Consider the following 22048-nt stretch of genomic DNA (forward strand, 5'->3'; position numbering starts at 1 on the left):
CCATGTTGTACAATTCCATGAATAATGTCAACGTCATCTGTGTGAATGGTGGTCCCTGGAATGGCAGGGTGATAATCATTCACCCGAGTTGGAATGTGAACAAGCCCCCGGAGGCAGGTAGGGTGGTAGCCACAGATACTGTTGCTTAGCTCCCTCTGTCCCTGCATCTGACCCCATTTTCTCATTTCTTTCCTCTCCTCCACTCCACCTCCCCTCTTCTGCTCACCATGCATCTCTCAGGTTGGTATTCGGTCAGACTGTGGACAAGAGATGATACTCAAGCCCTCAAGTGTGAGAAGTAGTGAAGCGGGTGAGTCAGGGTTCAGGGGGAACAGAAGCAATGGGTCATGCACGTTCTCTCTCTGTCTCTCGCCTGCCCCTCTGGAATGAGCTCAAACAACTGTAGGGGCTGACAAGCCCCAAACCCACAGGCAAGCCAGTACTTTTATTCCAAGGATTTCTATGTTACGATCTGGAGGCCGAATTTCTTTTTCATAAGGGACGTCAGCGGCTCCTCACAAGGTCTTTAACTGGATGAGACCATCCACATCATGGAGCACCTGCCTTACTTAAAGCCAGCCGGCCGTACACGCTAATCCTGTCTAAATGACCTCCACAGCACATCTAGACTGTTCTCCAGACATTCACTAAATGACAGTACCATGGCCAAACCACGCTGACACATGAAATGAGACTCACAGGCAGGGACCACCCTCACTGAGAACCCAGACACAGCACCTGAGCCCATGCAGTCTGCTGGCTGCTGAGCTCCAGGATGTACTTGAGGAGGAGAATCCCATTTCCAGAAGGAACTGATAGATGATCAGAGGAGATGAGCCTTGCAGGGGAGGCAGAGGACGAAGGAAGGGCCTCCAAGTCTGTTGGCCTCAGCTGTGGCCTGAGCTGTGGCCTGGAGGCCTGCAGATGCATCAGGAAAGTGGGCCGAGGGCTGGAGTGGCACTCCAGTTGTGCTGCGGCGGGAGGCGTGGTCAGGCCCTCAAGGCAGGTCCAGTGACACTGAAGCAGGGACGAGGCCACTCACCAACCAGCATCCTTGTCAGGCAGCAGAAATGGCTTCTGGATCCCCTCAGGCTGAGTCCATCCTCCATCGGAACTGTGTGTCCTTCCAGGGTTGTGTTTCCTGCCTTAGGAAGCAGAACGTTCAAAGTTGATTATTATTTTTTAAATTTTAACTCTACTTGGCTACTGGAGACCTTTAGGGCTTAATTCCTTTCTAAAGTTTTTTTTTTTTTTTTTTTTTTTTTTAATTTAAAGCAATTTTAAAAACTTGTCTAGTTACAGCAGTATTTTATTTTCAGGGTAGAAAATTGGAAAACTAGGAGAAAGCAATAAGAGGTAAATTGGCCATATACCACAGCCGAGGGGTAACTGCAGGTCACGTCTGGCTGGTTTTGACCTATTTTCTGTGCACGTAAATATGTGTCTGTCCCCTGACCATCTCCACTGTCCCCCCAGCCCTGCCTGTGCTGGGCCACCACTCTCCTTCTGTCAGTCCCCACACACTCTGTATGCTCTTCTGAAATATTTCTCCAGACACACCAGCTCCGTGAGGGCTGAGCCTGCATCCTGGCTCAGGATTGTATCCCCGCAGCCTAGGACATGAGGGGCTTAATATCTGTTGAATAAACAATGTGTGACTGTTGCATTTTATATTGAAGAAGACACACATGATTTAAGCACATGTAATGTTTCATTGTGTTATCCTATTAATAATGTTTTTTGTATTGAAAAATGCATATTCATTTATAGATTTTCCCTTATTTGTTAACCAGGAAGGTATTCTGAGCCTCTCTCCCCAGCATCAAATGTTCTTGTGGAACAGAATTCTTAAGGACTGCATGAATTTCTATCATGTGAATGTGCCACCATGTGGTTGAACTTTCCTGCTAGACAGTTTTCCCTTTTTTAAATACCAATTTTCTATCCACTCACACACACAAATGCTGCACTGAATATTTTGGACTTGAATCTTTGTGCACATTTTTATTCCTGCTTTAGGATGAATCTTCACAAATGAAGTAGTTGGGCCAAAGGGCATAGAAACATATTTCCAAACCCCAGGAAAGCCGTGCAGTTTCTACTCTGTCCTGCCATCGATTAGGGTGGTGATCTTGGTGATTGTTCCCACTGAACAGGCAGGATCGGCACTTGGTTTTAATTTCCACTGATTTCATTTTCACCTCTTGGAGACAGACAGTCTAGCATTTCTAAAATGTGCCCCTTCTGAATGGGAATGGTGTGGGGAGCAGCCTGGGTCTAGTAAGCCCACTGGCAAGAGTGGGAACGCAGCTCAGCCCAGGCCCCTATCTGGCAAATGGGCCAGAGAGGAGTAGGCAGGTGCCAGGTCCCCAGGGATCGGGCCTGAGTGAGGACACTGAGGTGTCTCACGCTGGTGTCCTTACCACAAACATTTCAAAGGCCATTTGGGACCACCTGCTGTGACTTGCCATTGGTGGCAGCAAGTGTTTAATGGCTTCGTCCCTTTTGTTCTTTCTCAGGAACAACAGTATCAACAAGTCCAACATCTGAAAACTCCACCATGAAGCTCAGTGAAACGGACTCAGCGGAAAACAAAGAAAACGAGTTGACAAGAAAGAAAGTGGTCAGTGCTGGATTCTCGCTCTCTCCCTTGCCTGGGCATTCTGGTGGCCTCCTTGCCCCTTCACCCTCCGTCCTCCAGGGTCAGGGTGAGGCTGGCAGAGAGAGGAGCGTGCAAGGGCTGGGAGCAAAGCTGCACGGGTGGGGCCGTGGGAACCAGAGTGTGTCCGCAGCCAGGCTCGGGTGGGAGCGTCCACGGCACTGATCTGCTGGTGGCTTCCTGGACTAGGGGCGAGGTCATTCTTAAGGTTATTTCTCAATGAGGGGACGCTGATGCTGACAATGATTATGTCACTGTCCTTTAGGAGACATTGAGATCCATTGCCTGCTCTCTCAGGTGGAGCTGGTCTTGAAGTTCAGGCCATCTGTGCGTTGCCCCGAGATGGGTGTGGCTGCAACCACAACTTGCAAGAAAATATGTCCATATTCATAACAAGCCTCTATTTGGTAGGACAAAGAGTAACCCAAGTCTACTTACCAAATTGCTAGGCAAGTGTGGGATTGGCAAGCGGGCACTCTGAGCCCCATACGGGTGTGTAAAGAAGGTTCCGAGAGTGAAGCCACCTGCCTCAGGTCTCCCAAGGACATGGGAGCATTGTGTTAGGTAGACAGCAATTCCCTCTGGGTGGACACTGTGTCTGTTGTGCTTATCTTAGGTGAGCCGAGGTGTTTGGTGTAATGAAGGAAGGGATGTAGTTATTCAGACATTCTGGTTAAGTGATGCTCAGTAGAAAGCTCCTCTTCCCCAACACTCCCCTGCTAGAGAAGTGTCACCATCTCTAAGCCGACTTTCCAGCCTTGAAAATCTCCAGAGGACAGTTTGAGCTCAATAGCAAATGTGTGTCCAGGGACCAGAGGCTTAGGACACTGAGCTCAGGTTGACATGGAAGGGTCCCCGAGACAGTATTGTCTCACGGTTCTCAAGTCTGGAAGTCCAAGATCAAGGTGCTGACAGATGGGTTCCTTCTGAGGCCTCTCTCCCTGCCTTGGTGTCTTCTCCCTCTGTCCTTGCATGGTCACCCCGTGTACATGTGAGTCCTAATCTCTTCTTATATGGACACGAGTCACATTGGATTAGGGTCCACCCCAAAGACCTCATTTTGACTTACTACCTCTTTAAAGACGCTGTCTCCAAACATAGTCGCATCCTGGGATACAACTTCAGAGATGAGGACTTGCACATATGAATTTGGGGTGGACTCAGTTCACCCTGGGAGATACATACAGTCCCTGCCCTTGGGGGGCTCCTGTCCGGAGGGGCTGGTACATTTGAGTGGCGGTGCATGGCCAGAGAAGCAGGGCAGTGAGAGGTGCAGGGAGGCCTCCCAGAGCAGGAGGCTGAGCCTGAAGAATGAGTGCAGTTAACGGTCAGGAAGGGCCGGGGCCAGGGCGGTGCAGCCCAACCAATGCTGGTAGATGGGTGTGTGAGGGAGGACTCAGTGTCAGAGCAGGCTGACAGAGTCCAGCCCAGGACACTCGGGAACAACATTGTTCTACACGTGCCCGAGCCCCAGAACACCCAGAATCTGCTTCTATACCACACCTGTGCTAGGAGTCAGGCTTTTGGTGGCTCCACCCCAGAACACAGGGCCACAGGCCACGTGGAACAGAAACAGCACGGGATTTGGAGGCCAACGGTCCCACACCCTCCCTGAACTTTAGTTCTTCCTGCTAACATACACTAGCAGCTCCCCCCAGGGCTAATGGAGGACTAGGGGAATCTCAGGGTGTGAACGTGCTTGGGAGGGAAGTGTAGGTGCACCAGGCGAGGGGAGGGGCGGGCTGTGGGAGCCCTGGTCGCGGCCTCTGGTTCCCGGAGGGGCTCCACGTCCTCCCTCATGTTTAATGCCCAGCTCTGGTGGCACGATGTGCTGACTGCCTGGCTCTGGAACCTTGGGCGTTTCCAAGTGCAGTGGGAACTAAGGAACGGCTCATACGGCAGGCACCTGAGCCTGCAGGCCTCCACCCCGCCCTTCCCCGCCCATTTCCCTGGGCTCGCCCATCCTGAGTGTGCTCAGGAGTCACCTCTTCCACAAAGGCTCCAAGATCCAGCTGAGATTGGCACAGTGTCTCCCTGGCACTGTCCCAGGAAATCCTTTGCCCTTGCAGGCATGTCATAACCAAGTGCTTCCCACTGGGATCCTGCTCCGGACCTGCCCTGCAGTTAGGAAGGCAGCCAGGTGGCTGAAAACCAAGTCAAGAAATAGCCCTCACAGAGCTGTCCCTGGCTGACCAGAGCACAGAGCGGCCAGGGTCGCATCGGACGGCCCCCGTGTGCTGCGCTCCCAGTCTAAGTGTTGAAATCTGCTTCCCACTCGCTCCAAGCAGCCGTGGCCCTCCCGCTGCAGGGCCGTGGGGGCCGAAAGCTTTCTCACCCATGTGCCCCCACAGAACCCAGGACGCCTGCCGGTCTCCCTGTCTTTTTATCCTTTCCTTCTTTTTCTTTGATGCATGCTTTTCATTGAACCCCGCTGGCTGGCTTCTGTCTCTCGCCAGTGGCCTGAGCACTCTGAATTCACCAAGCCCGCCTGTCCCTGCCCAGCCTCTATGCCCACCATCTGCTTCCAGGAGCAAACAGTAGAGACCACCTGTCCTCGCCATCGTGAAGGCCCTTCTCTGACATTTGGGGTGAACCAGCCACGCAGGGAATTAATTCTCACGGTGCCAGGGTGAGCACGCTCACTGCTCCGTGCTGCTCATGGGAGCCAGCCGCAGTGGCACGCAGGAGGGCCCCAGCCCGTGCTGTGTGAGCAGGACAGTCATGACAAGAGGTAGATTCTTTTCCTTCCAAACCCACAGCTCCTCTGTTCTGGGCTGCAGGTTTGCCCATGTACTTTTCCCACACGCTGCTCGGGTTGGTTGGGGTGGGGGCCGCATGCTTTCTATGTAAGCCTCAGAATACCTCTGCAGGGCAGTTGGGATGAGATCAGCATTCCATTTTGCACTGGGAAATAGCAGCTCAGAGAAGTAAATGAGTTGCCTGAAGAAAGAAGTCAGGGCCTGAACAATGCCCGAGTCAATGATCAGACTTTCCCTGCCCCGGTGATTAGGAAGGTGCCTGGGTCTAGGCCAGTCTCCCCACCCCTGGAATCCTGCCCTCATTAAGAGAGAAAAATAAAATGATGACAAAGAATAAATCCATACCCTGGGTGAAAGTCCCCAGAGGACAGATTTCCTTTTTAGGATTCTTCAGTTGCTAGAATGGCTTAGGAACAGGGAAGAATTTGTGGCCCATTTCCTGTCCAGGCATGACCAAATTGCCCCATTTCCTGTTCGGGCACTCCGGGCCTCCTTCCAGTGGACTCTGCCTCCTCGTTCACGGAGATGCCCTGGCAGAGTCCGGGGTCCTGGCCAAGCTGTTAGCTGGGCCGCCGGGGCCCATGGGAAGAAAACCAAACATGGATTCCGGGGAGCTGAGCTCTGCTCCCCTGACACATGACAGGAGCCACCTTGGGCCTCCCGGATCAGGGAGGGAGCTGCCAGAGTGTCACCACCAGAGCAGGAAGAGCGCAGTGCCAGGTCGGAGAAGAAGGAAGGTAAACAGGAATGGCCCCCGGCCTCCGGCCTCCATGCCCAAGGCAGGCTGTGGGGAGCACAGGTGTGGGTGGCCGCCGTGGGACGGCTCTCCACCCCCGCCTGGCAGCTGTGTGGCTAAAGGGCCTTGGGCTCCAAGTCAGGGAGGCCTGGGTTTGGACCAGGCCCTCTGACCCATGTGACCTTGCATGGTGTTTGGGCTCCGGAGCTTCTGTGTCCGAGGCTGGCTCCTGGCCACCTGGCTGTGCCCAGGGCATGTCCTGGTGAAGCCCTCCCTGTGTGTGCTCAGGTGCCCCCTCTCCCCTTCCCAGGCACGGCTCAGGAAGCAGCATGGCTGCCAGGGTGCCAGCAGGGGGAGGTAGTGGGCATGGGCAGGCCACACAGGGGCAGGCAGCTCCAGAGAGAGCAGCCGAGCAGGGCGGTGGCTCCCACCTGCTCTCTTCCACCTTCTGTCTGGGGCCCTCACACCAGGATCTCCCATTCTGATGGGTGCAGATAAGAGGGAGGAGACCATGTCCTCTAAGGTGACCAGGACAGGGAGTGAGGGAGTAAGGGCCCAGCCCAGATGCCAGCACAGCTGGGCTGATGGCTCAGGGGAGCTGGCATCTAGGCTGAGACCCAGAGAATGAGCTTAAAGGGGAGATGGAAGGGTGATGGAAGGGAGATTCTGCCCATCCATGAATCTCATTCAGCCCAAGCTCCTCAGCCTGCAGGAAACTGTTCGAGCCCCTTGCACTGGGCAACACCGTGCTCCTGGCCATAAGCCCTGCCTCAGCCCTCCATCTGGTCCCAGCACCTGCTGAACACCTCTTCTGCAGCAGGCTCAGAGCCCAGAAGCAAAGAGCAGGGAGCACAGCACCGCCCTCCAGAGTAAGACCCTGCCACGGACCAGCCTTGGCCACTGACACTCGGGGGAACCCAGCAAGTGCCAGGCTCTCTTCTGACCTGCTTTAATTCCCTCCCTAGGAAGTGGGTTCCTACATCATTGCCATCTTAAAGATGAGGAAACTGAGTCACAGAGTGACCTTGTAACAGGCCAAAGGTTACACAGTCATAAGTGGTAGTTGAATGAAAGAGGTAAATGTTAAAACAAGGAGGAGGAGCTTCCAGGAGGCTGCAGGAAGAGGAGGAGCTGGCTGGGGTCTCAGGTCTGAGAACCTCTAGCGGGGGCACTTTAGGTGGACCAAGTACAGAGATCTCGGCAGGTCTATTTGGGCCGCAGCTGAACCAGAGGGAGTGGAGAGAGAGAAAGAAAAGGAGAAAAGCTCTTTCTGAACACTGGTGACATCTGGCAGCCCACTGGGCAGCAGTGCGGCATGTTAATAAGACTCCATTTTTTAGGTGGGCAAGCTGAGACCCAGAAAGGTCAGACCACTTGCTCAGGCTTCTGCTGCTGCGTGGTGGAGTGTCTGCTCTGGGCCCCTCTAGAGGAGGTTAACGAGGTGCTAGAGCAGGGAATTGAGACCAGGGACTTGCATCCCTTCCGAACAGCGAACAACTGACTCAGGTTTGCCTGTCTTGCTCACTGCCACAAACACTCCCAGAGCTTCACTGGGGCCTGGCACCTAGAACACCCACATTCATGCACGCTCAATCAGAAAGATGGCCAAGAAAGTGCCTTCCAGAGGCCCTGGTCCCTATCCATCTGGCCCAAATTTTCCAGGCCAGCCTGGGATGGTCGTTCTTTGTCAAGGGTCCAGATATTCCTGTTCTGGCTGTGACAGGCCTCTGTGGTGGCAGATGCCTTATTTTCAGCACCAAGTCCTATTATCTGCTGGTCCTTATTTCAAGGTGACCAGGCTGTAGATCCACGCCTCAGCCAGGAACAGTGTGCGTGGGCGTGCCTGTGTTCCAGGACAGCAGGCAGGTAAAGTCACCCCTGTGTTGGCGGGGGAGTGGCGTGCAGCAGTGACCACCAGGGTTCCAGGCCCCAGCCCAGGAAGCACCACAGACTGCTCTGGGCCCCTTTCCTCACCTGTGCAATAAGGTGCGACCGGACCGACGGAGGGATTGCAGATGATGCACAGAAAGCTCTCAGAACGGCGCGTGGCAGAGCGCTGGGTAAGCCTCAGCGCTACCCGATGGCTTAGTCTAGCTTTGCTCTTCGCTCCTGTCTGTGTCAGACACTTGCCACGTGTAGCTAAAATGATGAGTGTAGCTGCTTCCAGATCGTTTGCTAAGGACAGCGGCCTGCTTCCCTGCTCCCCCTGCACCTGGCCAGGAAGACGGTGGTGTGCTGTGGACCCTGCCTGCTGGCCCCCCATTTCCATCTGCTCCCTCCACCTCCCGTTTGGCCACTGACAAGCCACGGGGACCATCCAGGTGCTGCCCCCAGGGTCCGCTCTGATGTGCTCTCCTCTCCCTCACAGGACTGGTCCTGCTCCCTGATCGCAGCCTCTCTGGCGGGTGCCCTCGGCTCCTCCTTCCTCTACGGGTACAACCTCTCCGTGGTGAACGCCCCCACCCCGGTGAGTGTCGCGCCGCGTCCGCCCCGCAGAGGGCGCTGCGGCCCACAGAACGCTTGCGGCCGAGCGCTCCAGGCGTTCCCAACTGCGACCCGCTATGGGCTGGTTGGTCCGGACCTTGTACAGGACACTGAGGGACAGGGGGGACACAGAGTGAGTCCAGCCCCCGCCCTCCAGAGGGAGATGGGAGACACAGACGATGGCGACAGTGTGTGTGTGTGTTGGGGTTCGGGTCCTCGGGGCTGAAGTGTGGGTGTTCTGCGGGAAGACTGGGAGCCCCTTGGGCAGGGTGGGGTCCTGAGGACTCTAATGCTGGGGAAGGAGCAGGAGAGACCTTAAGGGAAGGAAGCAGCACGCTTTCTTGACTCCCTCTCCTGTATCTAAATCCCACCTGTGACTTTGCTTTAGCCTGAAGTCAGTGCAGGTGAGCTCCCCCAGGCCCGCTTCACCCGTGCTGACGTGCAGGCAGGTTCGTCCCCTACCTAGGCTGCTAGGGTGCTGCCTGGCTTCTGGGATAGAGGTGTAAGGAAAGGTTCCCATGCAGGTGACGGCTGAGCCCGGCCTTGGAGGTGGAGGGCTGAGGTCTGGGAACAGTTGGGAGACAGGTAGCTCCAGGTGACTGGAGCACAGGTGTGTTGGGGGGAGCACGGGCTAGACAGTTCTGGAAGCTTTTCATGCTTTTCCTTGTTTGGGAGCCACCGCCTGCCAAATGCAGGGGAATCAGGACCCGTGGGTTCCAAAAGGAGCCCTGGAATTTTGTGGAGGCTCCATTTGTGCTGGAACAGATCTGGGTTTTTAAAATTCTGTTAGCTGTCTGATGTTTTGGGAATCTTTGAAGACTGATCTAGAAAATTGACTCTGTGCCGAAAATGAGGGCCTGGCGGTTTCTCCAGTTACTTGGAGCAATCAAGTGTTTGGCTTTGTCACTGTAGTATCATCCCGAGAAGGGGATCTGACTGGTCCTGATTTGTCTCTGAAAGAGGACTGGGAATTTGGTCTCTGCTTCATCTTGAAAATCCAGTTCAGGGTGTGGGTGCCTTTGCACCCACAGCTTGTGGAGAAGACATGGGAAGCCTGAACTTGGAATAGCGCGATGTGTGTTTCGACAGTGACTATGAGGACAGTTCATTTGTTCATTCACTCAAATACTTTCTCAGGGCCTGTCACATGCCCAGTGCTGGGACTCGGGCAGGGCAACCTGGAGGAGGCAGCCTTGGAGCTGAGCCCTGAAGGACAGGTGGGCCTTCCTCTGACGTGAGAGGGAGGGTGGGGGGCCAGGGCGCACACAGCCTGGGTACGTCATGATGGGGCACGTTGGGGACAGTCAGTAGAGGCACAAAACGCAAGCGCCTCAGGGAATGGCAAGAGGGACGGAAGAAGAGATGCAGTCCGATGAAGACCTCCGATCTTAGCTGAGGAGCAGGATCATCCGCTACGGGTGCTGAGGAGCCATGGCAGGTTCATGAGGTGGAGCAAGGGGTGGAAGATGAAATTCAGACCACTGACTGCCTCCACTTCACCACAAGGAAAGAGCGGCGCAGAGTTTACTCAGGTTGCTCAAGATCACACAGCGAGGCGGAGGAGGTGCTGGGATTCAAACCCAGCTCTGCCCGAATCCAGCCTGTGCCTTTCCACCCCCGTCACGGACCACAGGGCCAGGAGCCCACAGCCGGCATTCTGGAGACTTGGCCTGGTCAGCCAAGCCAAAGAATGAAGCAGGGGAGGAGAGAGGGGCCACAGCACACCCAGCGGGCTGTTCCCTGCCATGCCTACCACCCCAGTGCCCGTGCTGTGCTCTCCCTACAGCAACTCCGGGGTCAAGGGCAAGTTCTGATGATGCCGAGGAGCATTCCCACAGGGAGCCACTTGATTGTTCGGCTCCTGCCTGACCCTCCTTCCCGCGGGGCCCTCATTGCAAGGAGCTGTGCCTGTAAAGAGCGTGATCCGAGGGAAAACGAGAGGCAGCTTCACAAGCCCACCAGCTCCCCAGGTCTCCCTCCCCACAGAGGCGTGGGCTCTGGAGCCCCTTTCTCTGCCGAAAGGCCCTAATGTCACTCAGTTTCCAAGTGTTTCATGTGTTAGGCTTCCTGGGGAGGGGCAGACTGTCCTGCAGTGGCCTTCACTGGGCATCTGCCTCGTTTCTGTCATGTGGTCAGGTGCTTGTTAGGAAGGTGAACAGGACACACGTCCACATCCTCCAGGTGCCCCAGCACCAGCAGTGGTGACAGACTCTCCAGAGTTCACCAGACAGTGAGAGGTGGCAGCAGAGGGCCTGAGGAAGGACTTCATCCTACCGGGGAGTCAGAGGCCCTGCCTGGGCTTTCTGGGAATGGTGAAGACCTGGGAGTGGCTCTGGGTCCAGTGGAGGAGGGAGGCAGGGAGGGGAGCTGGGCCAGCTGGAGAAAGGTCACAGGGCCAGGCCTGGGGCAGGATCCCGGATGCCCGGGCTGTGAGCACCAAGGCGGAGGAGGCAGGCTGAGGGCCAGACTCACGGGACCCTCCCAGGGCAGAAACCACCCGCGGCGGGAGCCGGCAGGTCTGCACAGGAATCCTGGCTCCACCACACCGCTGTGAGGAGGACAGGAGACGCGATGTTGGAGGAGCTCAGTCGGTGGCCAGCCGTCACTCTGATGCTCTTTCCCTGCCGTAGGCAGAGGGCTGGGGAAGCCAGGCTGCCTTAGAACCAGGGGACCAGGAGTGGAGCAGAGGCTCTGAGGAATGGAGTCCAGTGCAGGCCGGAGGGGCCTGAGCCTGGCAGGGCATGGGGCATTGGGCTCTCAGGAGAGAGGAAGAAGGCTGGGGACAGAGATGCTGATGCGGAGGCCTGGGACACTATCCACAGAAACAGCAGCAGAAGGGATTGCCAACAGGGGTCGCTGTTAGAACCGAGATGCAGCGTGGATGCAACCCTGGCAGTAGCACGGGCACTGGCTCCTCAGGCCCCTGCTCAGCAGGCTCTGATGATGGGTAGCTGTGGGTGCAGGGCATGGACGGGGGCTCCAGGCTGTGGCTGCTGGCCACAGGCAGGCAGCATCTTGCTGCCACATCTGGACACCAACTCTTCACTTGGTGTTAGGGGTTGTACACACGCTCCACCTCAGTTATAGTCCTGTGGGAGCCACAGATAATACCCCGTATGGAAGAGGGGACTGAAGCAGGGAGGGAACATGGCCGAGCTCCGAGGCTGGCATGTTTCCTCCTCAATACGGTCACCCCAAGTGAACCTACGTCCTGTCCACCCTGCTTTCCAAGCATCCGGGATCTGGCTGTGTCGGACCCCTTTGGAGAGAACACCGGGTGTCTTGCGCATCCACAAGGGTTTGGTCCCGTGGGGTGTGAGCCGAGTGTGCATGGGCCCTATGTGCGGCCCGGCCTCAGAGGACACCGCGGGCCTTCGGTCCCCTCCTCCCTCTGTTGGCACGGGAGCAGGACCGTGGAGAACTGTCCTCCACAGCAGGCTTCGGCTGTTGAAGGCCGGGCTTCTGTGCAGTGGCAGGAGTTGCTCACGGTGACTGACCCCAGGGCTCCCTCCCCAGGCCCATCTGTAGCCTGGCACACGGTGGGGTCTTCTAACTGCCTCCCTGTCTGCCTCTGACTCCTGCGGTTCATTCTGCACCTGAAGCCAGAGGGACCTTTACAAATTGAGGCGGATCATATGGCCCCTCTGCCCAGAACCTGCAGCTGCCTGTCACACCCAGACTGCTGTGACCTGCTGGGGCCTGGCTCCTTGTCCCCTCTCCGTTCTCACCACCCCCACCCCCACTCCCTTTGCTTGGTGCACTTGGCCCTCTGCCGCTGGTTGCTGCCCCTTGGACCATTTGTATTTTAAGTTTTGCAAAGTCATATGGTCTTTTTGCAACTACTCGACTCTGTGTATTGAAAAAGCCGGTGTAACCATCTGTAAAGGCGTGGGGAGGGCGAATTCTAACTGACCTGAGTGTCTAATTCTAATGATGTAGCTAACTAACTAGCTAGCTGTCATCTCTATCATCTGTCTGTCTATTTACCCTCTATCCATCTACCTACCTACATACATATCTAAAACATTCTGATGGTGTTTTAGGAGACTGGGCAGGAGCTGGGAGATTTAGCAGAGTGGTAGAACATTTGCCTAGCAAGCACAAGACCCTGGGTTCAATCCCCAGCACTGCAAACAACAAAAACAAAACAAAACAAAAATTCCAAGAGACTGTGCAAAATCCAAGGTTAATTTGCACACTAGTCGGAAGTACAAGTGATTGCCTGAATCTTCAAGCCCCCATGCAAGTGGACTGAAGATGTTAATCTGAAACCAGGCAAATGGTCTCAGCTTTATGTGATTTAAGCTTTGCCCTTTAGCAGGAGATTGTGGCTCTTCTAAGACCTGCTTCATTAGAACTGCCACAAGAGTCTGGGACTACCAGAGATGTAGTGGGAGATGTCCTGATGGTGACTGTGGACCCCAGTGTCTGGACCCCACCTGTGAGCCAGCCAGTGAGAGCTAGATAGACATGGAAGGCTGACGGGGGTTTCTGAGCCCCCGGGGCTGCCCTCTGAGGCCGAGGCGGGTTTCCATCCTTGGGCAGGCAGGGCTGGGTGGGGGATGGTGTCTGGGTAGGGGATGGATCAGAGACCCTCTTGTGCATGGGGGTCACCCAGAGGGCCTACAGGAAGGCTCTGGAAGCAACACCCTAAAGAAATGCAAACTCCAAGCTAGGGTGGACCATATGGGGCCCAGATTCCGATGGAAAGGGGCCCAAAGGCCAGCAGGAAGGGCTCAAGAGTGGGCGATCCGTGAGCAGCCTCTGGTGGGGGACGGCCTGCTGGAATGCTGACCCAGCAGTGTGAGCTCCCTGTGCTGCGGGAGGAAGTCACAGTGCAAGGACCCCAGAACGGCCAGCCCAGGCAGGATGGGCACTGGGGTGCACATGAGCAGAGCCACCGACGAGCAGAGTGTGCTTAAGGAGAGGAATGGTGTGGAGAAGGAGAGGAATGGTGTGGCCGGAAGGGCGTGGCCGGAAGGACAGAGAGGGAGGTGGGGAAGCGCCCTCAGGGCATCTTCAGGGAGAGAGGGCAGACCCTGGTGCCTGTCAGCGCCCGCAGTCCCGAGGGTGCTGGGAGGCGCGGCAGACACAGCAGACAGGACCTTCTAAGCGATGAGCCCTGCGCCGTCGTAGCAGGAGCTCGGGAGGTTCACAGTGACTTCAGATGCCAGCGACCGCACGGTCCTCTACCAGAGCCCTCACTTCAGAGGCCAGCCCCAAGCTTCTGCAACCACCTGCAGGTTTGAAAACATGCTAGAATAATTCACAGGTCTCAGGAGAGTGTTCTACTTGAAATTATGGTTTTACTCTAGCAACAAGGATGGAATTCAAAATGAGCCCAAAGAATAGAGGTATTGCTGGGGTTGGAAGGTGTGAAGCTTCTGGTGTTCTCTCCTGGAGAGTCAGGCGCCCCCGCAGCAATGGAACACCCAGAGTGCTGCCCCCCAGGGATGCAGCCCAAGCTGCAGTGTCCAGAGTTACTATCGCTGCCTCTCCTTTGTCTACCAGTCACGCAGGGCAGACATTGGGATAAAACCATGTTTTACAAACAAGAGGGAGACTGAGTAGCCCTAAGCTGAGAGTCTGGGGGCAGATCTGGGCAACACAGTCAAAACCTGGGATCCTCCCAGAGCCCTCTGCAGTGCTTCCTTGAAATTTGCACTTTTCCGAAGGTCAAGCATATATGCTGTTTTATAGACTTGTTTGGCTTAATATCAATACCATAAGCACTTTTCCACAGGGTCGGAATTCCTCCACCACCACAATGTCTAACAGCATCACGTGGGCGGCCCCTCTGCCTAGCACAGGCCTCCTGAGTTGCTTCTGATTTTTCTGTAATGGAAGATGCTGCTGCACTGTTGAACTTGGGAGCCATGAGTCATGACTTGGTGTGGTTTCCATCCGAGCCGATGGAAATGCTGGCCCAAGGGAGGACAGGCCTCTTCAGGCCTGCTGTTGGTGTCGGGGTGCACCAGGGGATGCGTGCCAACCAGCCTGGAGGCCTCAGCTTATGAGAGCCAGACGGCCTGCATCTCTGATTCAGAATTCTCTCATTTCATTAAGTTTCTCCGGCCTAACGGGGGAAGGACCACAGGCCCATCAAGGCCTTCGGAAGGCTCTGCTTCGTGGAGTAGGGGGCAGTTACTGCGGTCAGAACTGGGGAACCTGACCCAAGGTGGGAGGTGGGGAGAACATGGAGCTCCCAGAGATGGGAGCTTAGGCAGGAAGCTGGCCAGGCAACTTAGCAAGACTGTCTTAAATTAAAAAATAAAAAGGGCTGGGGATGTAGCACAAGGGTAAAGCACCCCTGGGTTCAACCCCCAGTACTGAAACACACACACCCGGGGGAGCGTGCTGGAGAGAGACATGCCACCAGACACATCCCGCCTGGCCACAGGGGAAGCCAGACCTCCTGAGCACTTGCTATGCCTGGCGCCTGCCAGGGACTTCACCTCACTTCATCTTCCAGCTGCTCAGTCTAGAAGCCTGGGGTCTTATTCTCATTCTACAAATGAGTTATTCCAGAATCGGTGCTCGAAACCACCACCCTGAGCTTGTATCAGATCTGATGCCTTTGAAAGCTGCCCTGGACCCCAGGCTGCCGTAGCAGCCAGGAGCCGCCTGGCTGGCAATGAGACCACTGCCATCTCTTCTGGCCAACCAGAGCACGTGCAGGAAGGAGTGGGGGCGGGGGACACACCTGCACAGTAACTATGGGGTCAGGGCACCAAGGAGACAGGCATTTCCGAGGACATGGGAGGTGTGTCAGGTCCCCAAGCCACACCCAGGTTGATGTTTCGCTGGGAGGACTCACAGGACAAGGCACAGGTGTGTATCGATCCCCAGGGTCAGGACTTAGCACAGTGAAGTGACACAAGGCAAATCCAGCCGAGGGAAAAGGCACAGGGGGCAAAGTCCCGAGGGACTCAGCACAGTCCCAAGAGGAGTCCCGCAGGATGCAGCCATGAGTCACGGCAACTTCTGTGACTCTCGTCTACCAGGAAACTCCTGGGAACCTCAAGAGTCCAGAGATTTTATCAGGGGCTGGTCACAGGGACCCTCTGCTCCCCAAGGGAAGCAGGTGCAGACTGGAGGGAGCAGCACTGACTCATGCTTGCAGCTAGGCGACGTGGCCACCCTGGCGTTCTGGAAGGTGACAGCCTTCCCCAGTCCCAGGCCCCAGAGCCTAGCCCAGGGCCAGCCCGCAAGCAGGCCCTTCTGCCCAGAGCAGCCTCAGGCCCGTTGTGAGAACTCTTGTCGAGAACTCTTGTCGGCTTGGAAGGTCTTGGTGCGGGAGCCAGGTGACCATAGGTGACACGCCAGGCTTCGTGCTTTGGTGGCAGGCACTTCTTAAAGAACTCGGTCATGGTTTCCCTGGAGGAGCTGCGGTCCTGGGTGCAGACCGTCTTTACCAACCCCGCGGGCTCTCCGGCAGGCCTTGCCCTGCTCTGCAGCGCATGCGCCCTGGCCCACCCACCAGGTGTGCTAGCCTGTGCGTCTTTATAGCACCCCTGAGGATAATTCTAGATGAAGGCCTGACAGCTCGTCGTGAGTCAGTCAGGAAGATTGACACGTGGAACAGGCTGCGGGGTGATTTGCTCCCATGGTCTAGTGATTTCCCGCCGTCATTTGGAGGATGGGAATCGCAGGGTTCAATCTGTTACCAGAAGCTCGGCCCAGGCGATTCTGGGCTGGGGGATCCTGGTAAATTATTCATGGATTCTTGGACCTGAGAAATAAGCATGTCTAGACGCTTCGGTTTACAAATACAGAACCGATGGTGTGGGCACCCCGTTCCTGGCTTCCGCTGTGCGTGGACTCAGGGCTTTCTGCTGTATGTTCCCTCTTGCAGAGACCCTTACCACAGCCCCTTTGGGAGGGCAGTGACCCACAAGTGAGGGGCCTGGGGCACAGAGAGGTTGAGTAACCAGCTCAGTCCCCCAGCAGAGAAGGGGCAGAGGCCAGCGTGGAATGAAGCAGTGCCCGGTCCCCACCATTGAGACACTGCCCAGAGAGGCGGGCACCTTGAGGAAGGTCGCTAAGGTCAAAGATGGCCTCGGGGGTACAAGCAAGTCTTGGACCCAGGACTCTCCCTTCTGCCTCCTTTTCTTTGATCACGTGGCCTCGTTTTCATTTCCTGTGGTTAGCCTCTAGTTGGTTCTAGTCCTAATATAAATACTCCTTGATGAATTCATAACAAAAAAAAAAAAAACTCCATCAGACTCATGAACCGGTACCAAGTGCTGGAGCCTCCTCGCCAGCCCAGCCTCATCCACTCTAAACTCTAAAATGGCCTTCACACCTACGATGCACACTCTGGACCAAAAATTAGAACATTGGTCCATGCTCCCCGGCACCCCCGGGAGTAAGAGTAGGTTCCTCAGCTGGCAGGCAAAGCCGGGTGTAAGCAGCTCCTGCCTCCTCCTCCAGCCTTCCCCCATGCTGGGACACCCTTCAACACCACTGGTCACTTACAGCTCCTCTAGTCAACTCACGCTCTCTGGCTTCTGCACCTTGAGCCTCCTGTGCCCTCTGTCTGCAAGGTCCAGCCTGAGCCCACCCCACCCGCCCTCACCGCTCACCCAGTCTGGATTCCATAGCCTTTCCCGGCTTCCTGCTGTCAGAGCACGTCCCAACCGGTGCTGAGATTAGGTAGGTACACAGCTGTTCTTTCCACTAGATCCTGAGTACTTTGAAGGCAGGGGGACTGGGCCTTGTGTCTAGAGGACAGGATGAGCCCTAGTGTAAGGAGGCAGGTATGTAGAGACAGACATAAGAACGGGCCTCTGGGATGGAGGCCCAGTGGAAAAGTAAAACAGAATCTGGAAGGAGAGGGCCTGAAGTGGCCTGGAGATTAGCCATCTCAGTGGTGTGGACACTTTTTCACTGGAGATGCTTTCTTCAAGTGGAATCTGACAAATTTCCCAAAACATAAAAGGAAAGCTCTAGGTCAAGGCCCATATTTCCAGGCCTGCCCACCTCAATGAAAGAGTTGGTTCCTTCTTATTTTTCTCCGCCACTACTGGGGATTGAGTAGTGTTTCAGGTAAACACACTACTGCTGAGCTGCATCCTCAGCTCTTTTACATTTTATTTTGAGACAGGGTCTTGCTAAGTTACCCAGGCTGGCCTCCAACTTAACGATCCTCCTGCCTCAGCCTCCTGAATAGCTGGGGTTACAGGTGTACTGCACTGTGCTTGGCTTATTCCCTCTTTCTGGAAGCCTTATGTCACAGAGCCGTAGTCATGGGCTCAGCTGAGGCGTTGGGTTAGCTGTGTTCGGGTAAACCAGCTGCTGTAACAAATAAGCTTGAGCCTTATTTGTTACAGTGACTTAACACAATGAAAGTTCTCTTCTCATTGGCATCACCATCTGAAACAGGTGAGCAGGGGCACTCCTTCCAGGAAGTCCTTCAGGGACGTAGGCCTATCAATGGAGTGGTTCCCTTCTGGGGCTTTGGAGCCCTCTGCTGGCTCCTCCGGGAATGGCCAGCTGACAAGAAAGCCTGAGCTCGGACAGCATCCCACTCCTAAGGCCTGGGTGGGGTGACACCTCACCTCCGCTCGCTCTGGGTGAGTTGTCACATAGCCCACTGGATGCAAGGCACTGGGCGGCGTGGCTGGCAGTGTGGCCAGGGTGGGGAGCTCAGGTGCGGAGAGGCCTCGCAGGCTCTCCCCGCAGAGCCCCAGTGCAGAGCTGCACAGAGGAAGAGGCAAGTTCCTCCAAACAGCGTCTTCTAGTTTCCTTGATTTAATTCCAGGAGACCGGTCACTGCTGCAGCATGGCGTCAGAAGCTCTGCAGAGCGGGTCTTGGCCAGATTCCCTGCAACAGAGCTGCAGTCACTTGAATTGGGGCAGCACTGCGGTGGGGACCAAGGTCACACCCAGGAATGACCTTCAGCATGTGAGGGTCTGTCGGGTGGCAGGAGGAGTGCCCGTGAGTTCCTGGACGCTTACGACTATACCAGCTCCTCTGAAGTCCCCTTTGCTCTGTTCTTGCTGCAGCCCTTGGGGGCCCACACCTACCTTCCCTTGGCGCCCTGTCACTCTGGCTTAGCAGTTACCAGCGTGTCCCCTGGTAGACTTGGTGCTCCTCTGGGGTTGCCGTTGCCAGAGTCTGAGGGAGCACTACCCACACCGGGGCTTGCTCATACCTACTTTTGAATCATAATGCACCTTGGACTCTGCTTACCTTTCACTCCTTCACTCTGACTTCAAGAGTCCAGAGAGCGGGGTGGCTGCACTCGGGCCCTGAAGTCAGCACCTCCAGCCCCAGTGCTCCCGCACACATCTGAGCCAGGCAGCCCCAGACACGTTATGTCCCTCTCTGTCCCCTTCTACCACTTGGGTTATCATAAGGTTAAAACGAGATAATTTATGTGTTTGGGTAGTTTTCATAGCTATAAGGAACAGAAACAATTTTATCTTTTAAAAGTTGTTTTATCTGATGAAGGAAGTTCTTGAAAAAATAGCCTGGGTGGGACTGGAGAGCCAGGCTCAAGGCACCTCAAGGAACCAGAGCCGGTCAGGAACTGAGGGCCCTGCAGTGTGACCAGTGCCGGCAACCGCATTGCTGGCACTGGCCACCGCCACCCTCACCCTGCAGCTGCTGCTACCCCAAACCCAATCCTGCCAGAGCCCTCTGCTACTGGGGACCCTGCCCGAGCCCCACATCAGCTCCTCCAGCACCTCATTCAAAGCCCAGGCATCTGATTGGCTGAGAAGGGTCATGTGTTCATGCCCAAGCTGCAAGGGATGCTGGGACAGAAAGCATCTGGCATTTTCTCCTTTTTTTTTTCTTTCTCTGTGTGTGTGACGGTGGTGGTGGGGTACTGGCCATCAATCCCAGGGCCTTGCGCATGCTAGGCAAGCACTTTACTACTAAACTACATCCCTAGCCTTTTCTATCTTGTTTTGCGACAGGATCTTGCTTACTTTCGCAGACTGGCAATCCTCCTGCCTCGGTCTCCCAAGTTGCTAGGAATATAGGTGTGCACCCCTGTGCCCAGAGTCCTTGGCACTTTCAGGTTCACAGTGAAAGTGACCTTTATTTCCCACTAGGGCTCGCAGGCAGGAAAGTCTCCCAAAGAGGAAGGGGCTTCCGATGCTGGCTGGTAAGAAAGGGTGACCAATGCCCACTACAGGACACGAAGACCTCGCACTAAGTGGTTAGAGTAGGTGTCCAGCCACTGACAGAGAGCATGGTGCTGTGCAGAGGTACAGCTGGCACACCCTGCTGGGGGCTCGGGGGTCGGTGCTGTGGGAGCCCCCGTGAGAGGGGATGTGCTTGAACTGGCTGAGTGGCACAAGTGGAGAGGAGTGTGCTGGGTGTAGGACAGTGGATCAGTTTGCTTGTGCTGCTGAAACACCATTCCACGGGACTGAGTAGATTAAACAACAGAATTTTTGCGTCTTTAAGTTCTGGAGGCTAGAAACCCAAGATCAATGTGTCGGCAGGGCTGGTTCCTTCTCCAGGTTGTGAAGGGTCTTATTCTTGCCTCTCAGAGATGGCCAGCGTCCCCAGACCTCCTAACTTCTTTTCCCTCTATGCCTGCCTGTGTCCAAATTTCCCTTTTGATTAGGACACCAGTTGTGCTGAATTGGGGGGTCATCCAATGACTTTATTTTAACTTGGTTACTATAGAGTCTCTGTCTCCAAATGAGGCCCCACTCTGAGGTCCTGAGGGCTTTGACATATGCACTCAAAGGGCACCTAAGTCAACCACAATGGGCAGGGATGAGTGAGGGTGGCTTAACTGAGGAGCTTTGGCCAAGGGCAGGAGCCAAGGGTGATTCATGACTTTGGCTGAGCCACTGGAGAGTGGTGTTGCCACTCACCACAGCAGGAGTTGCAGACAAAGAATAAGTCAGGGCAGAATCCAGGCTGGCGGTTCCCATCCCATTCTCCAATGACTGGACTCGTAAGGGACCTGTGTCCCCACCATGGCCAATAGTATATGAAGAGAGGTCTGCTAGAGGACTCAAGGGAAGTTCTCAGCACCAATAAATCTGTGAAAGGGCAAGATTCTTCTCTCCAGCCACACATGAATGGGAAAGCATGTGGCCAAAGTTGCCACCAGGAGCCATCCTACAATTGTGAGCAGATGCAGTCTTGCGTGGATGAGGTCTAACTGTGGAAAGCAGAGAGAAGCGACAGGAAACACCTGCATTCTTGGTCATGTTCCTGAGCCACCAGATTAACAGTCCTTGAAGTTTACCACGCTAGTGAATTTGCATTTATGTAAGTGTTCCCCTTGCTTAGGCATTTTGAGTGTGGGATCCCTGTTACTTGCAGCCAAGAGCATCCTTAAGTGACACAGTGCATTAGCAGGTCTGCTGGATCGAAATTTCTTAGAGATCATAGGCCATGTTTGGTTTATCTCCGTGTCCAGGACCCAGTACTCAACATGTTGAATGAGTGAATCAGTAAATGATGGCAGATCAGAGTGACTTATCCAAAAAGGCATAGAACTCACAGCACTGATAGGATTAGCTCTGGTGGTTGATAATATGTCCTGGCCTTATTCCAAGCTGTGAGGAAAGTAGTTGTGGAGTCAGAATGAAAGACAAAATGGGAAGAAGACGAATGCTCTGCAGGGAGAAGGTGCTGTCCTCCTCTCTTCTCCGCCATCATATCATTGGCTCACATCTAAAGCAGGGGTCTGTGCTTCTCTGCCTTCTCCAATACCCCCAGCCCAAGCCTGGAGTCAGTCGCCCAGTGAGTCCTGCCCATTCGACTTTCAAAATATGTCTCAAATGCATCCTCTTTCCTGCTCTTCCATCTTAGCTGGATGGTCTGGGCCACCATGATCTTTGGGAGCGGCAGGGCCCCCAACAGGGAGCCTAGTTTCCTCTCTAGTTCCCCTCTAATACGCCTGCTCTCTGCAGTCATCAGAGTCTGACAATGCAAACGCCATGTCCTCCCGTTACTTAAAATCCTCCATTAGTTCCCCACTCTGCCAGGGTAAAACCCCAGTAAAAGTCACCCTCCTGACCTGCCCTTCCAACCTCAGCAGTCTCCTTGCTCTCTTCTTGTCTCATCCTGCCCCTGCTGGCCTCCTCTCATTCTGTGGCCACCCCAAGCTTTTTCACACAAGTCTGTCTTGGTACATGATTTTCCATCCATCTCCACAATTTAAAAAAAAGTTTTAAAATAGCTAAGTGTATTCTACTTACAAGAAAGTATAAAATACAAATACATACCACACCTTCAGGCACACACACACACACACACACACACACACACACAGAGAGCTTAAAGAATGACTGTAGGTCTACCACCTGGGTAACCACCATCCAATTTAAACATCAAAGGTCCTACCAAAGTCTACCTTTTCAATCATTTCTTGTACCTCCCCCAACACAACCACTGAACTGACATTTGAAAAATTATCTTTGCCTTTCTTT

General features: G+C 54.8%; 1 protein-coding gene across 2 annotated transcripts in view; it reads left to right on the forward strand.

Moving 5' to 3' along the window:
• The first annotated feature begins 259 nt into the window (after nt 1–259).
• Slc2a9 (solute carrier family 2 member 9) overlaps nt 260–22048 on the forward strand; it is a 163199-nt gene continuing 141410 nt past the window's right edge. Inside the window, exons 1-3 of one of the 2 annotated variants that reach the window (XM_047567065.1) lie at nt 260–310; nt 2520–2623; nt 8523–8621. In XM_047567065.1, the coding sequence (XP_047423021.1) occupies nt 271–310; nt 2520–2623; nt 8523–8621 (243 nt within the window). In that variant the 5' untranslated portion in view covers nt 260–270. Of the gene's footprint in view, nt 311–2519; nt 2624–5963; nt 6156–8522; nt 8622–22048 lie in introns of those variants that run through there. The other variant, XM_047567064.1, reaches the window with a different exon arrangement.

Source organism: Sciurus carolinensis, chromosome 10 (genome assembly GCF_902686445.1).
Source record: "Sciurus carolinensis chromosome 10, mSciCar1.2, whole genome shotgun sequence".
NCBI lineage: Eukaryota > Metazoa > Chordata > Mammalia > Rodentia > Sciuridae > Sciurus > Sciurus carolinensis.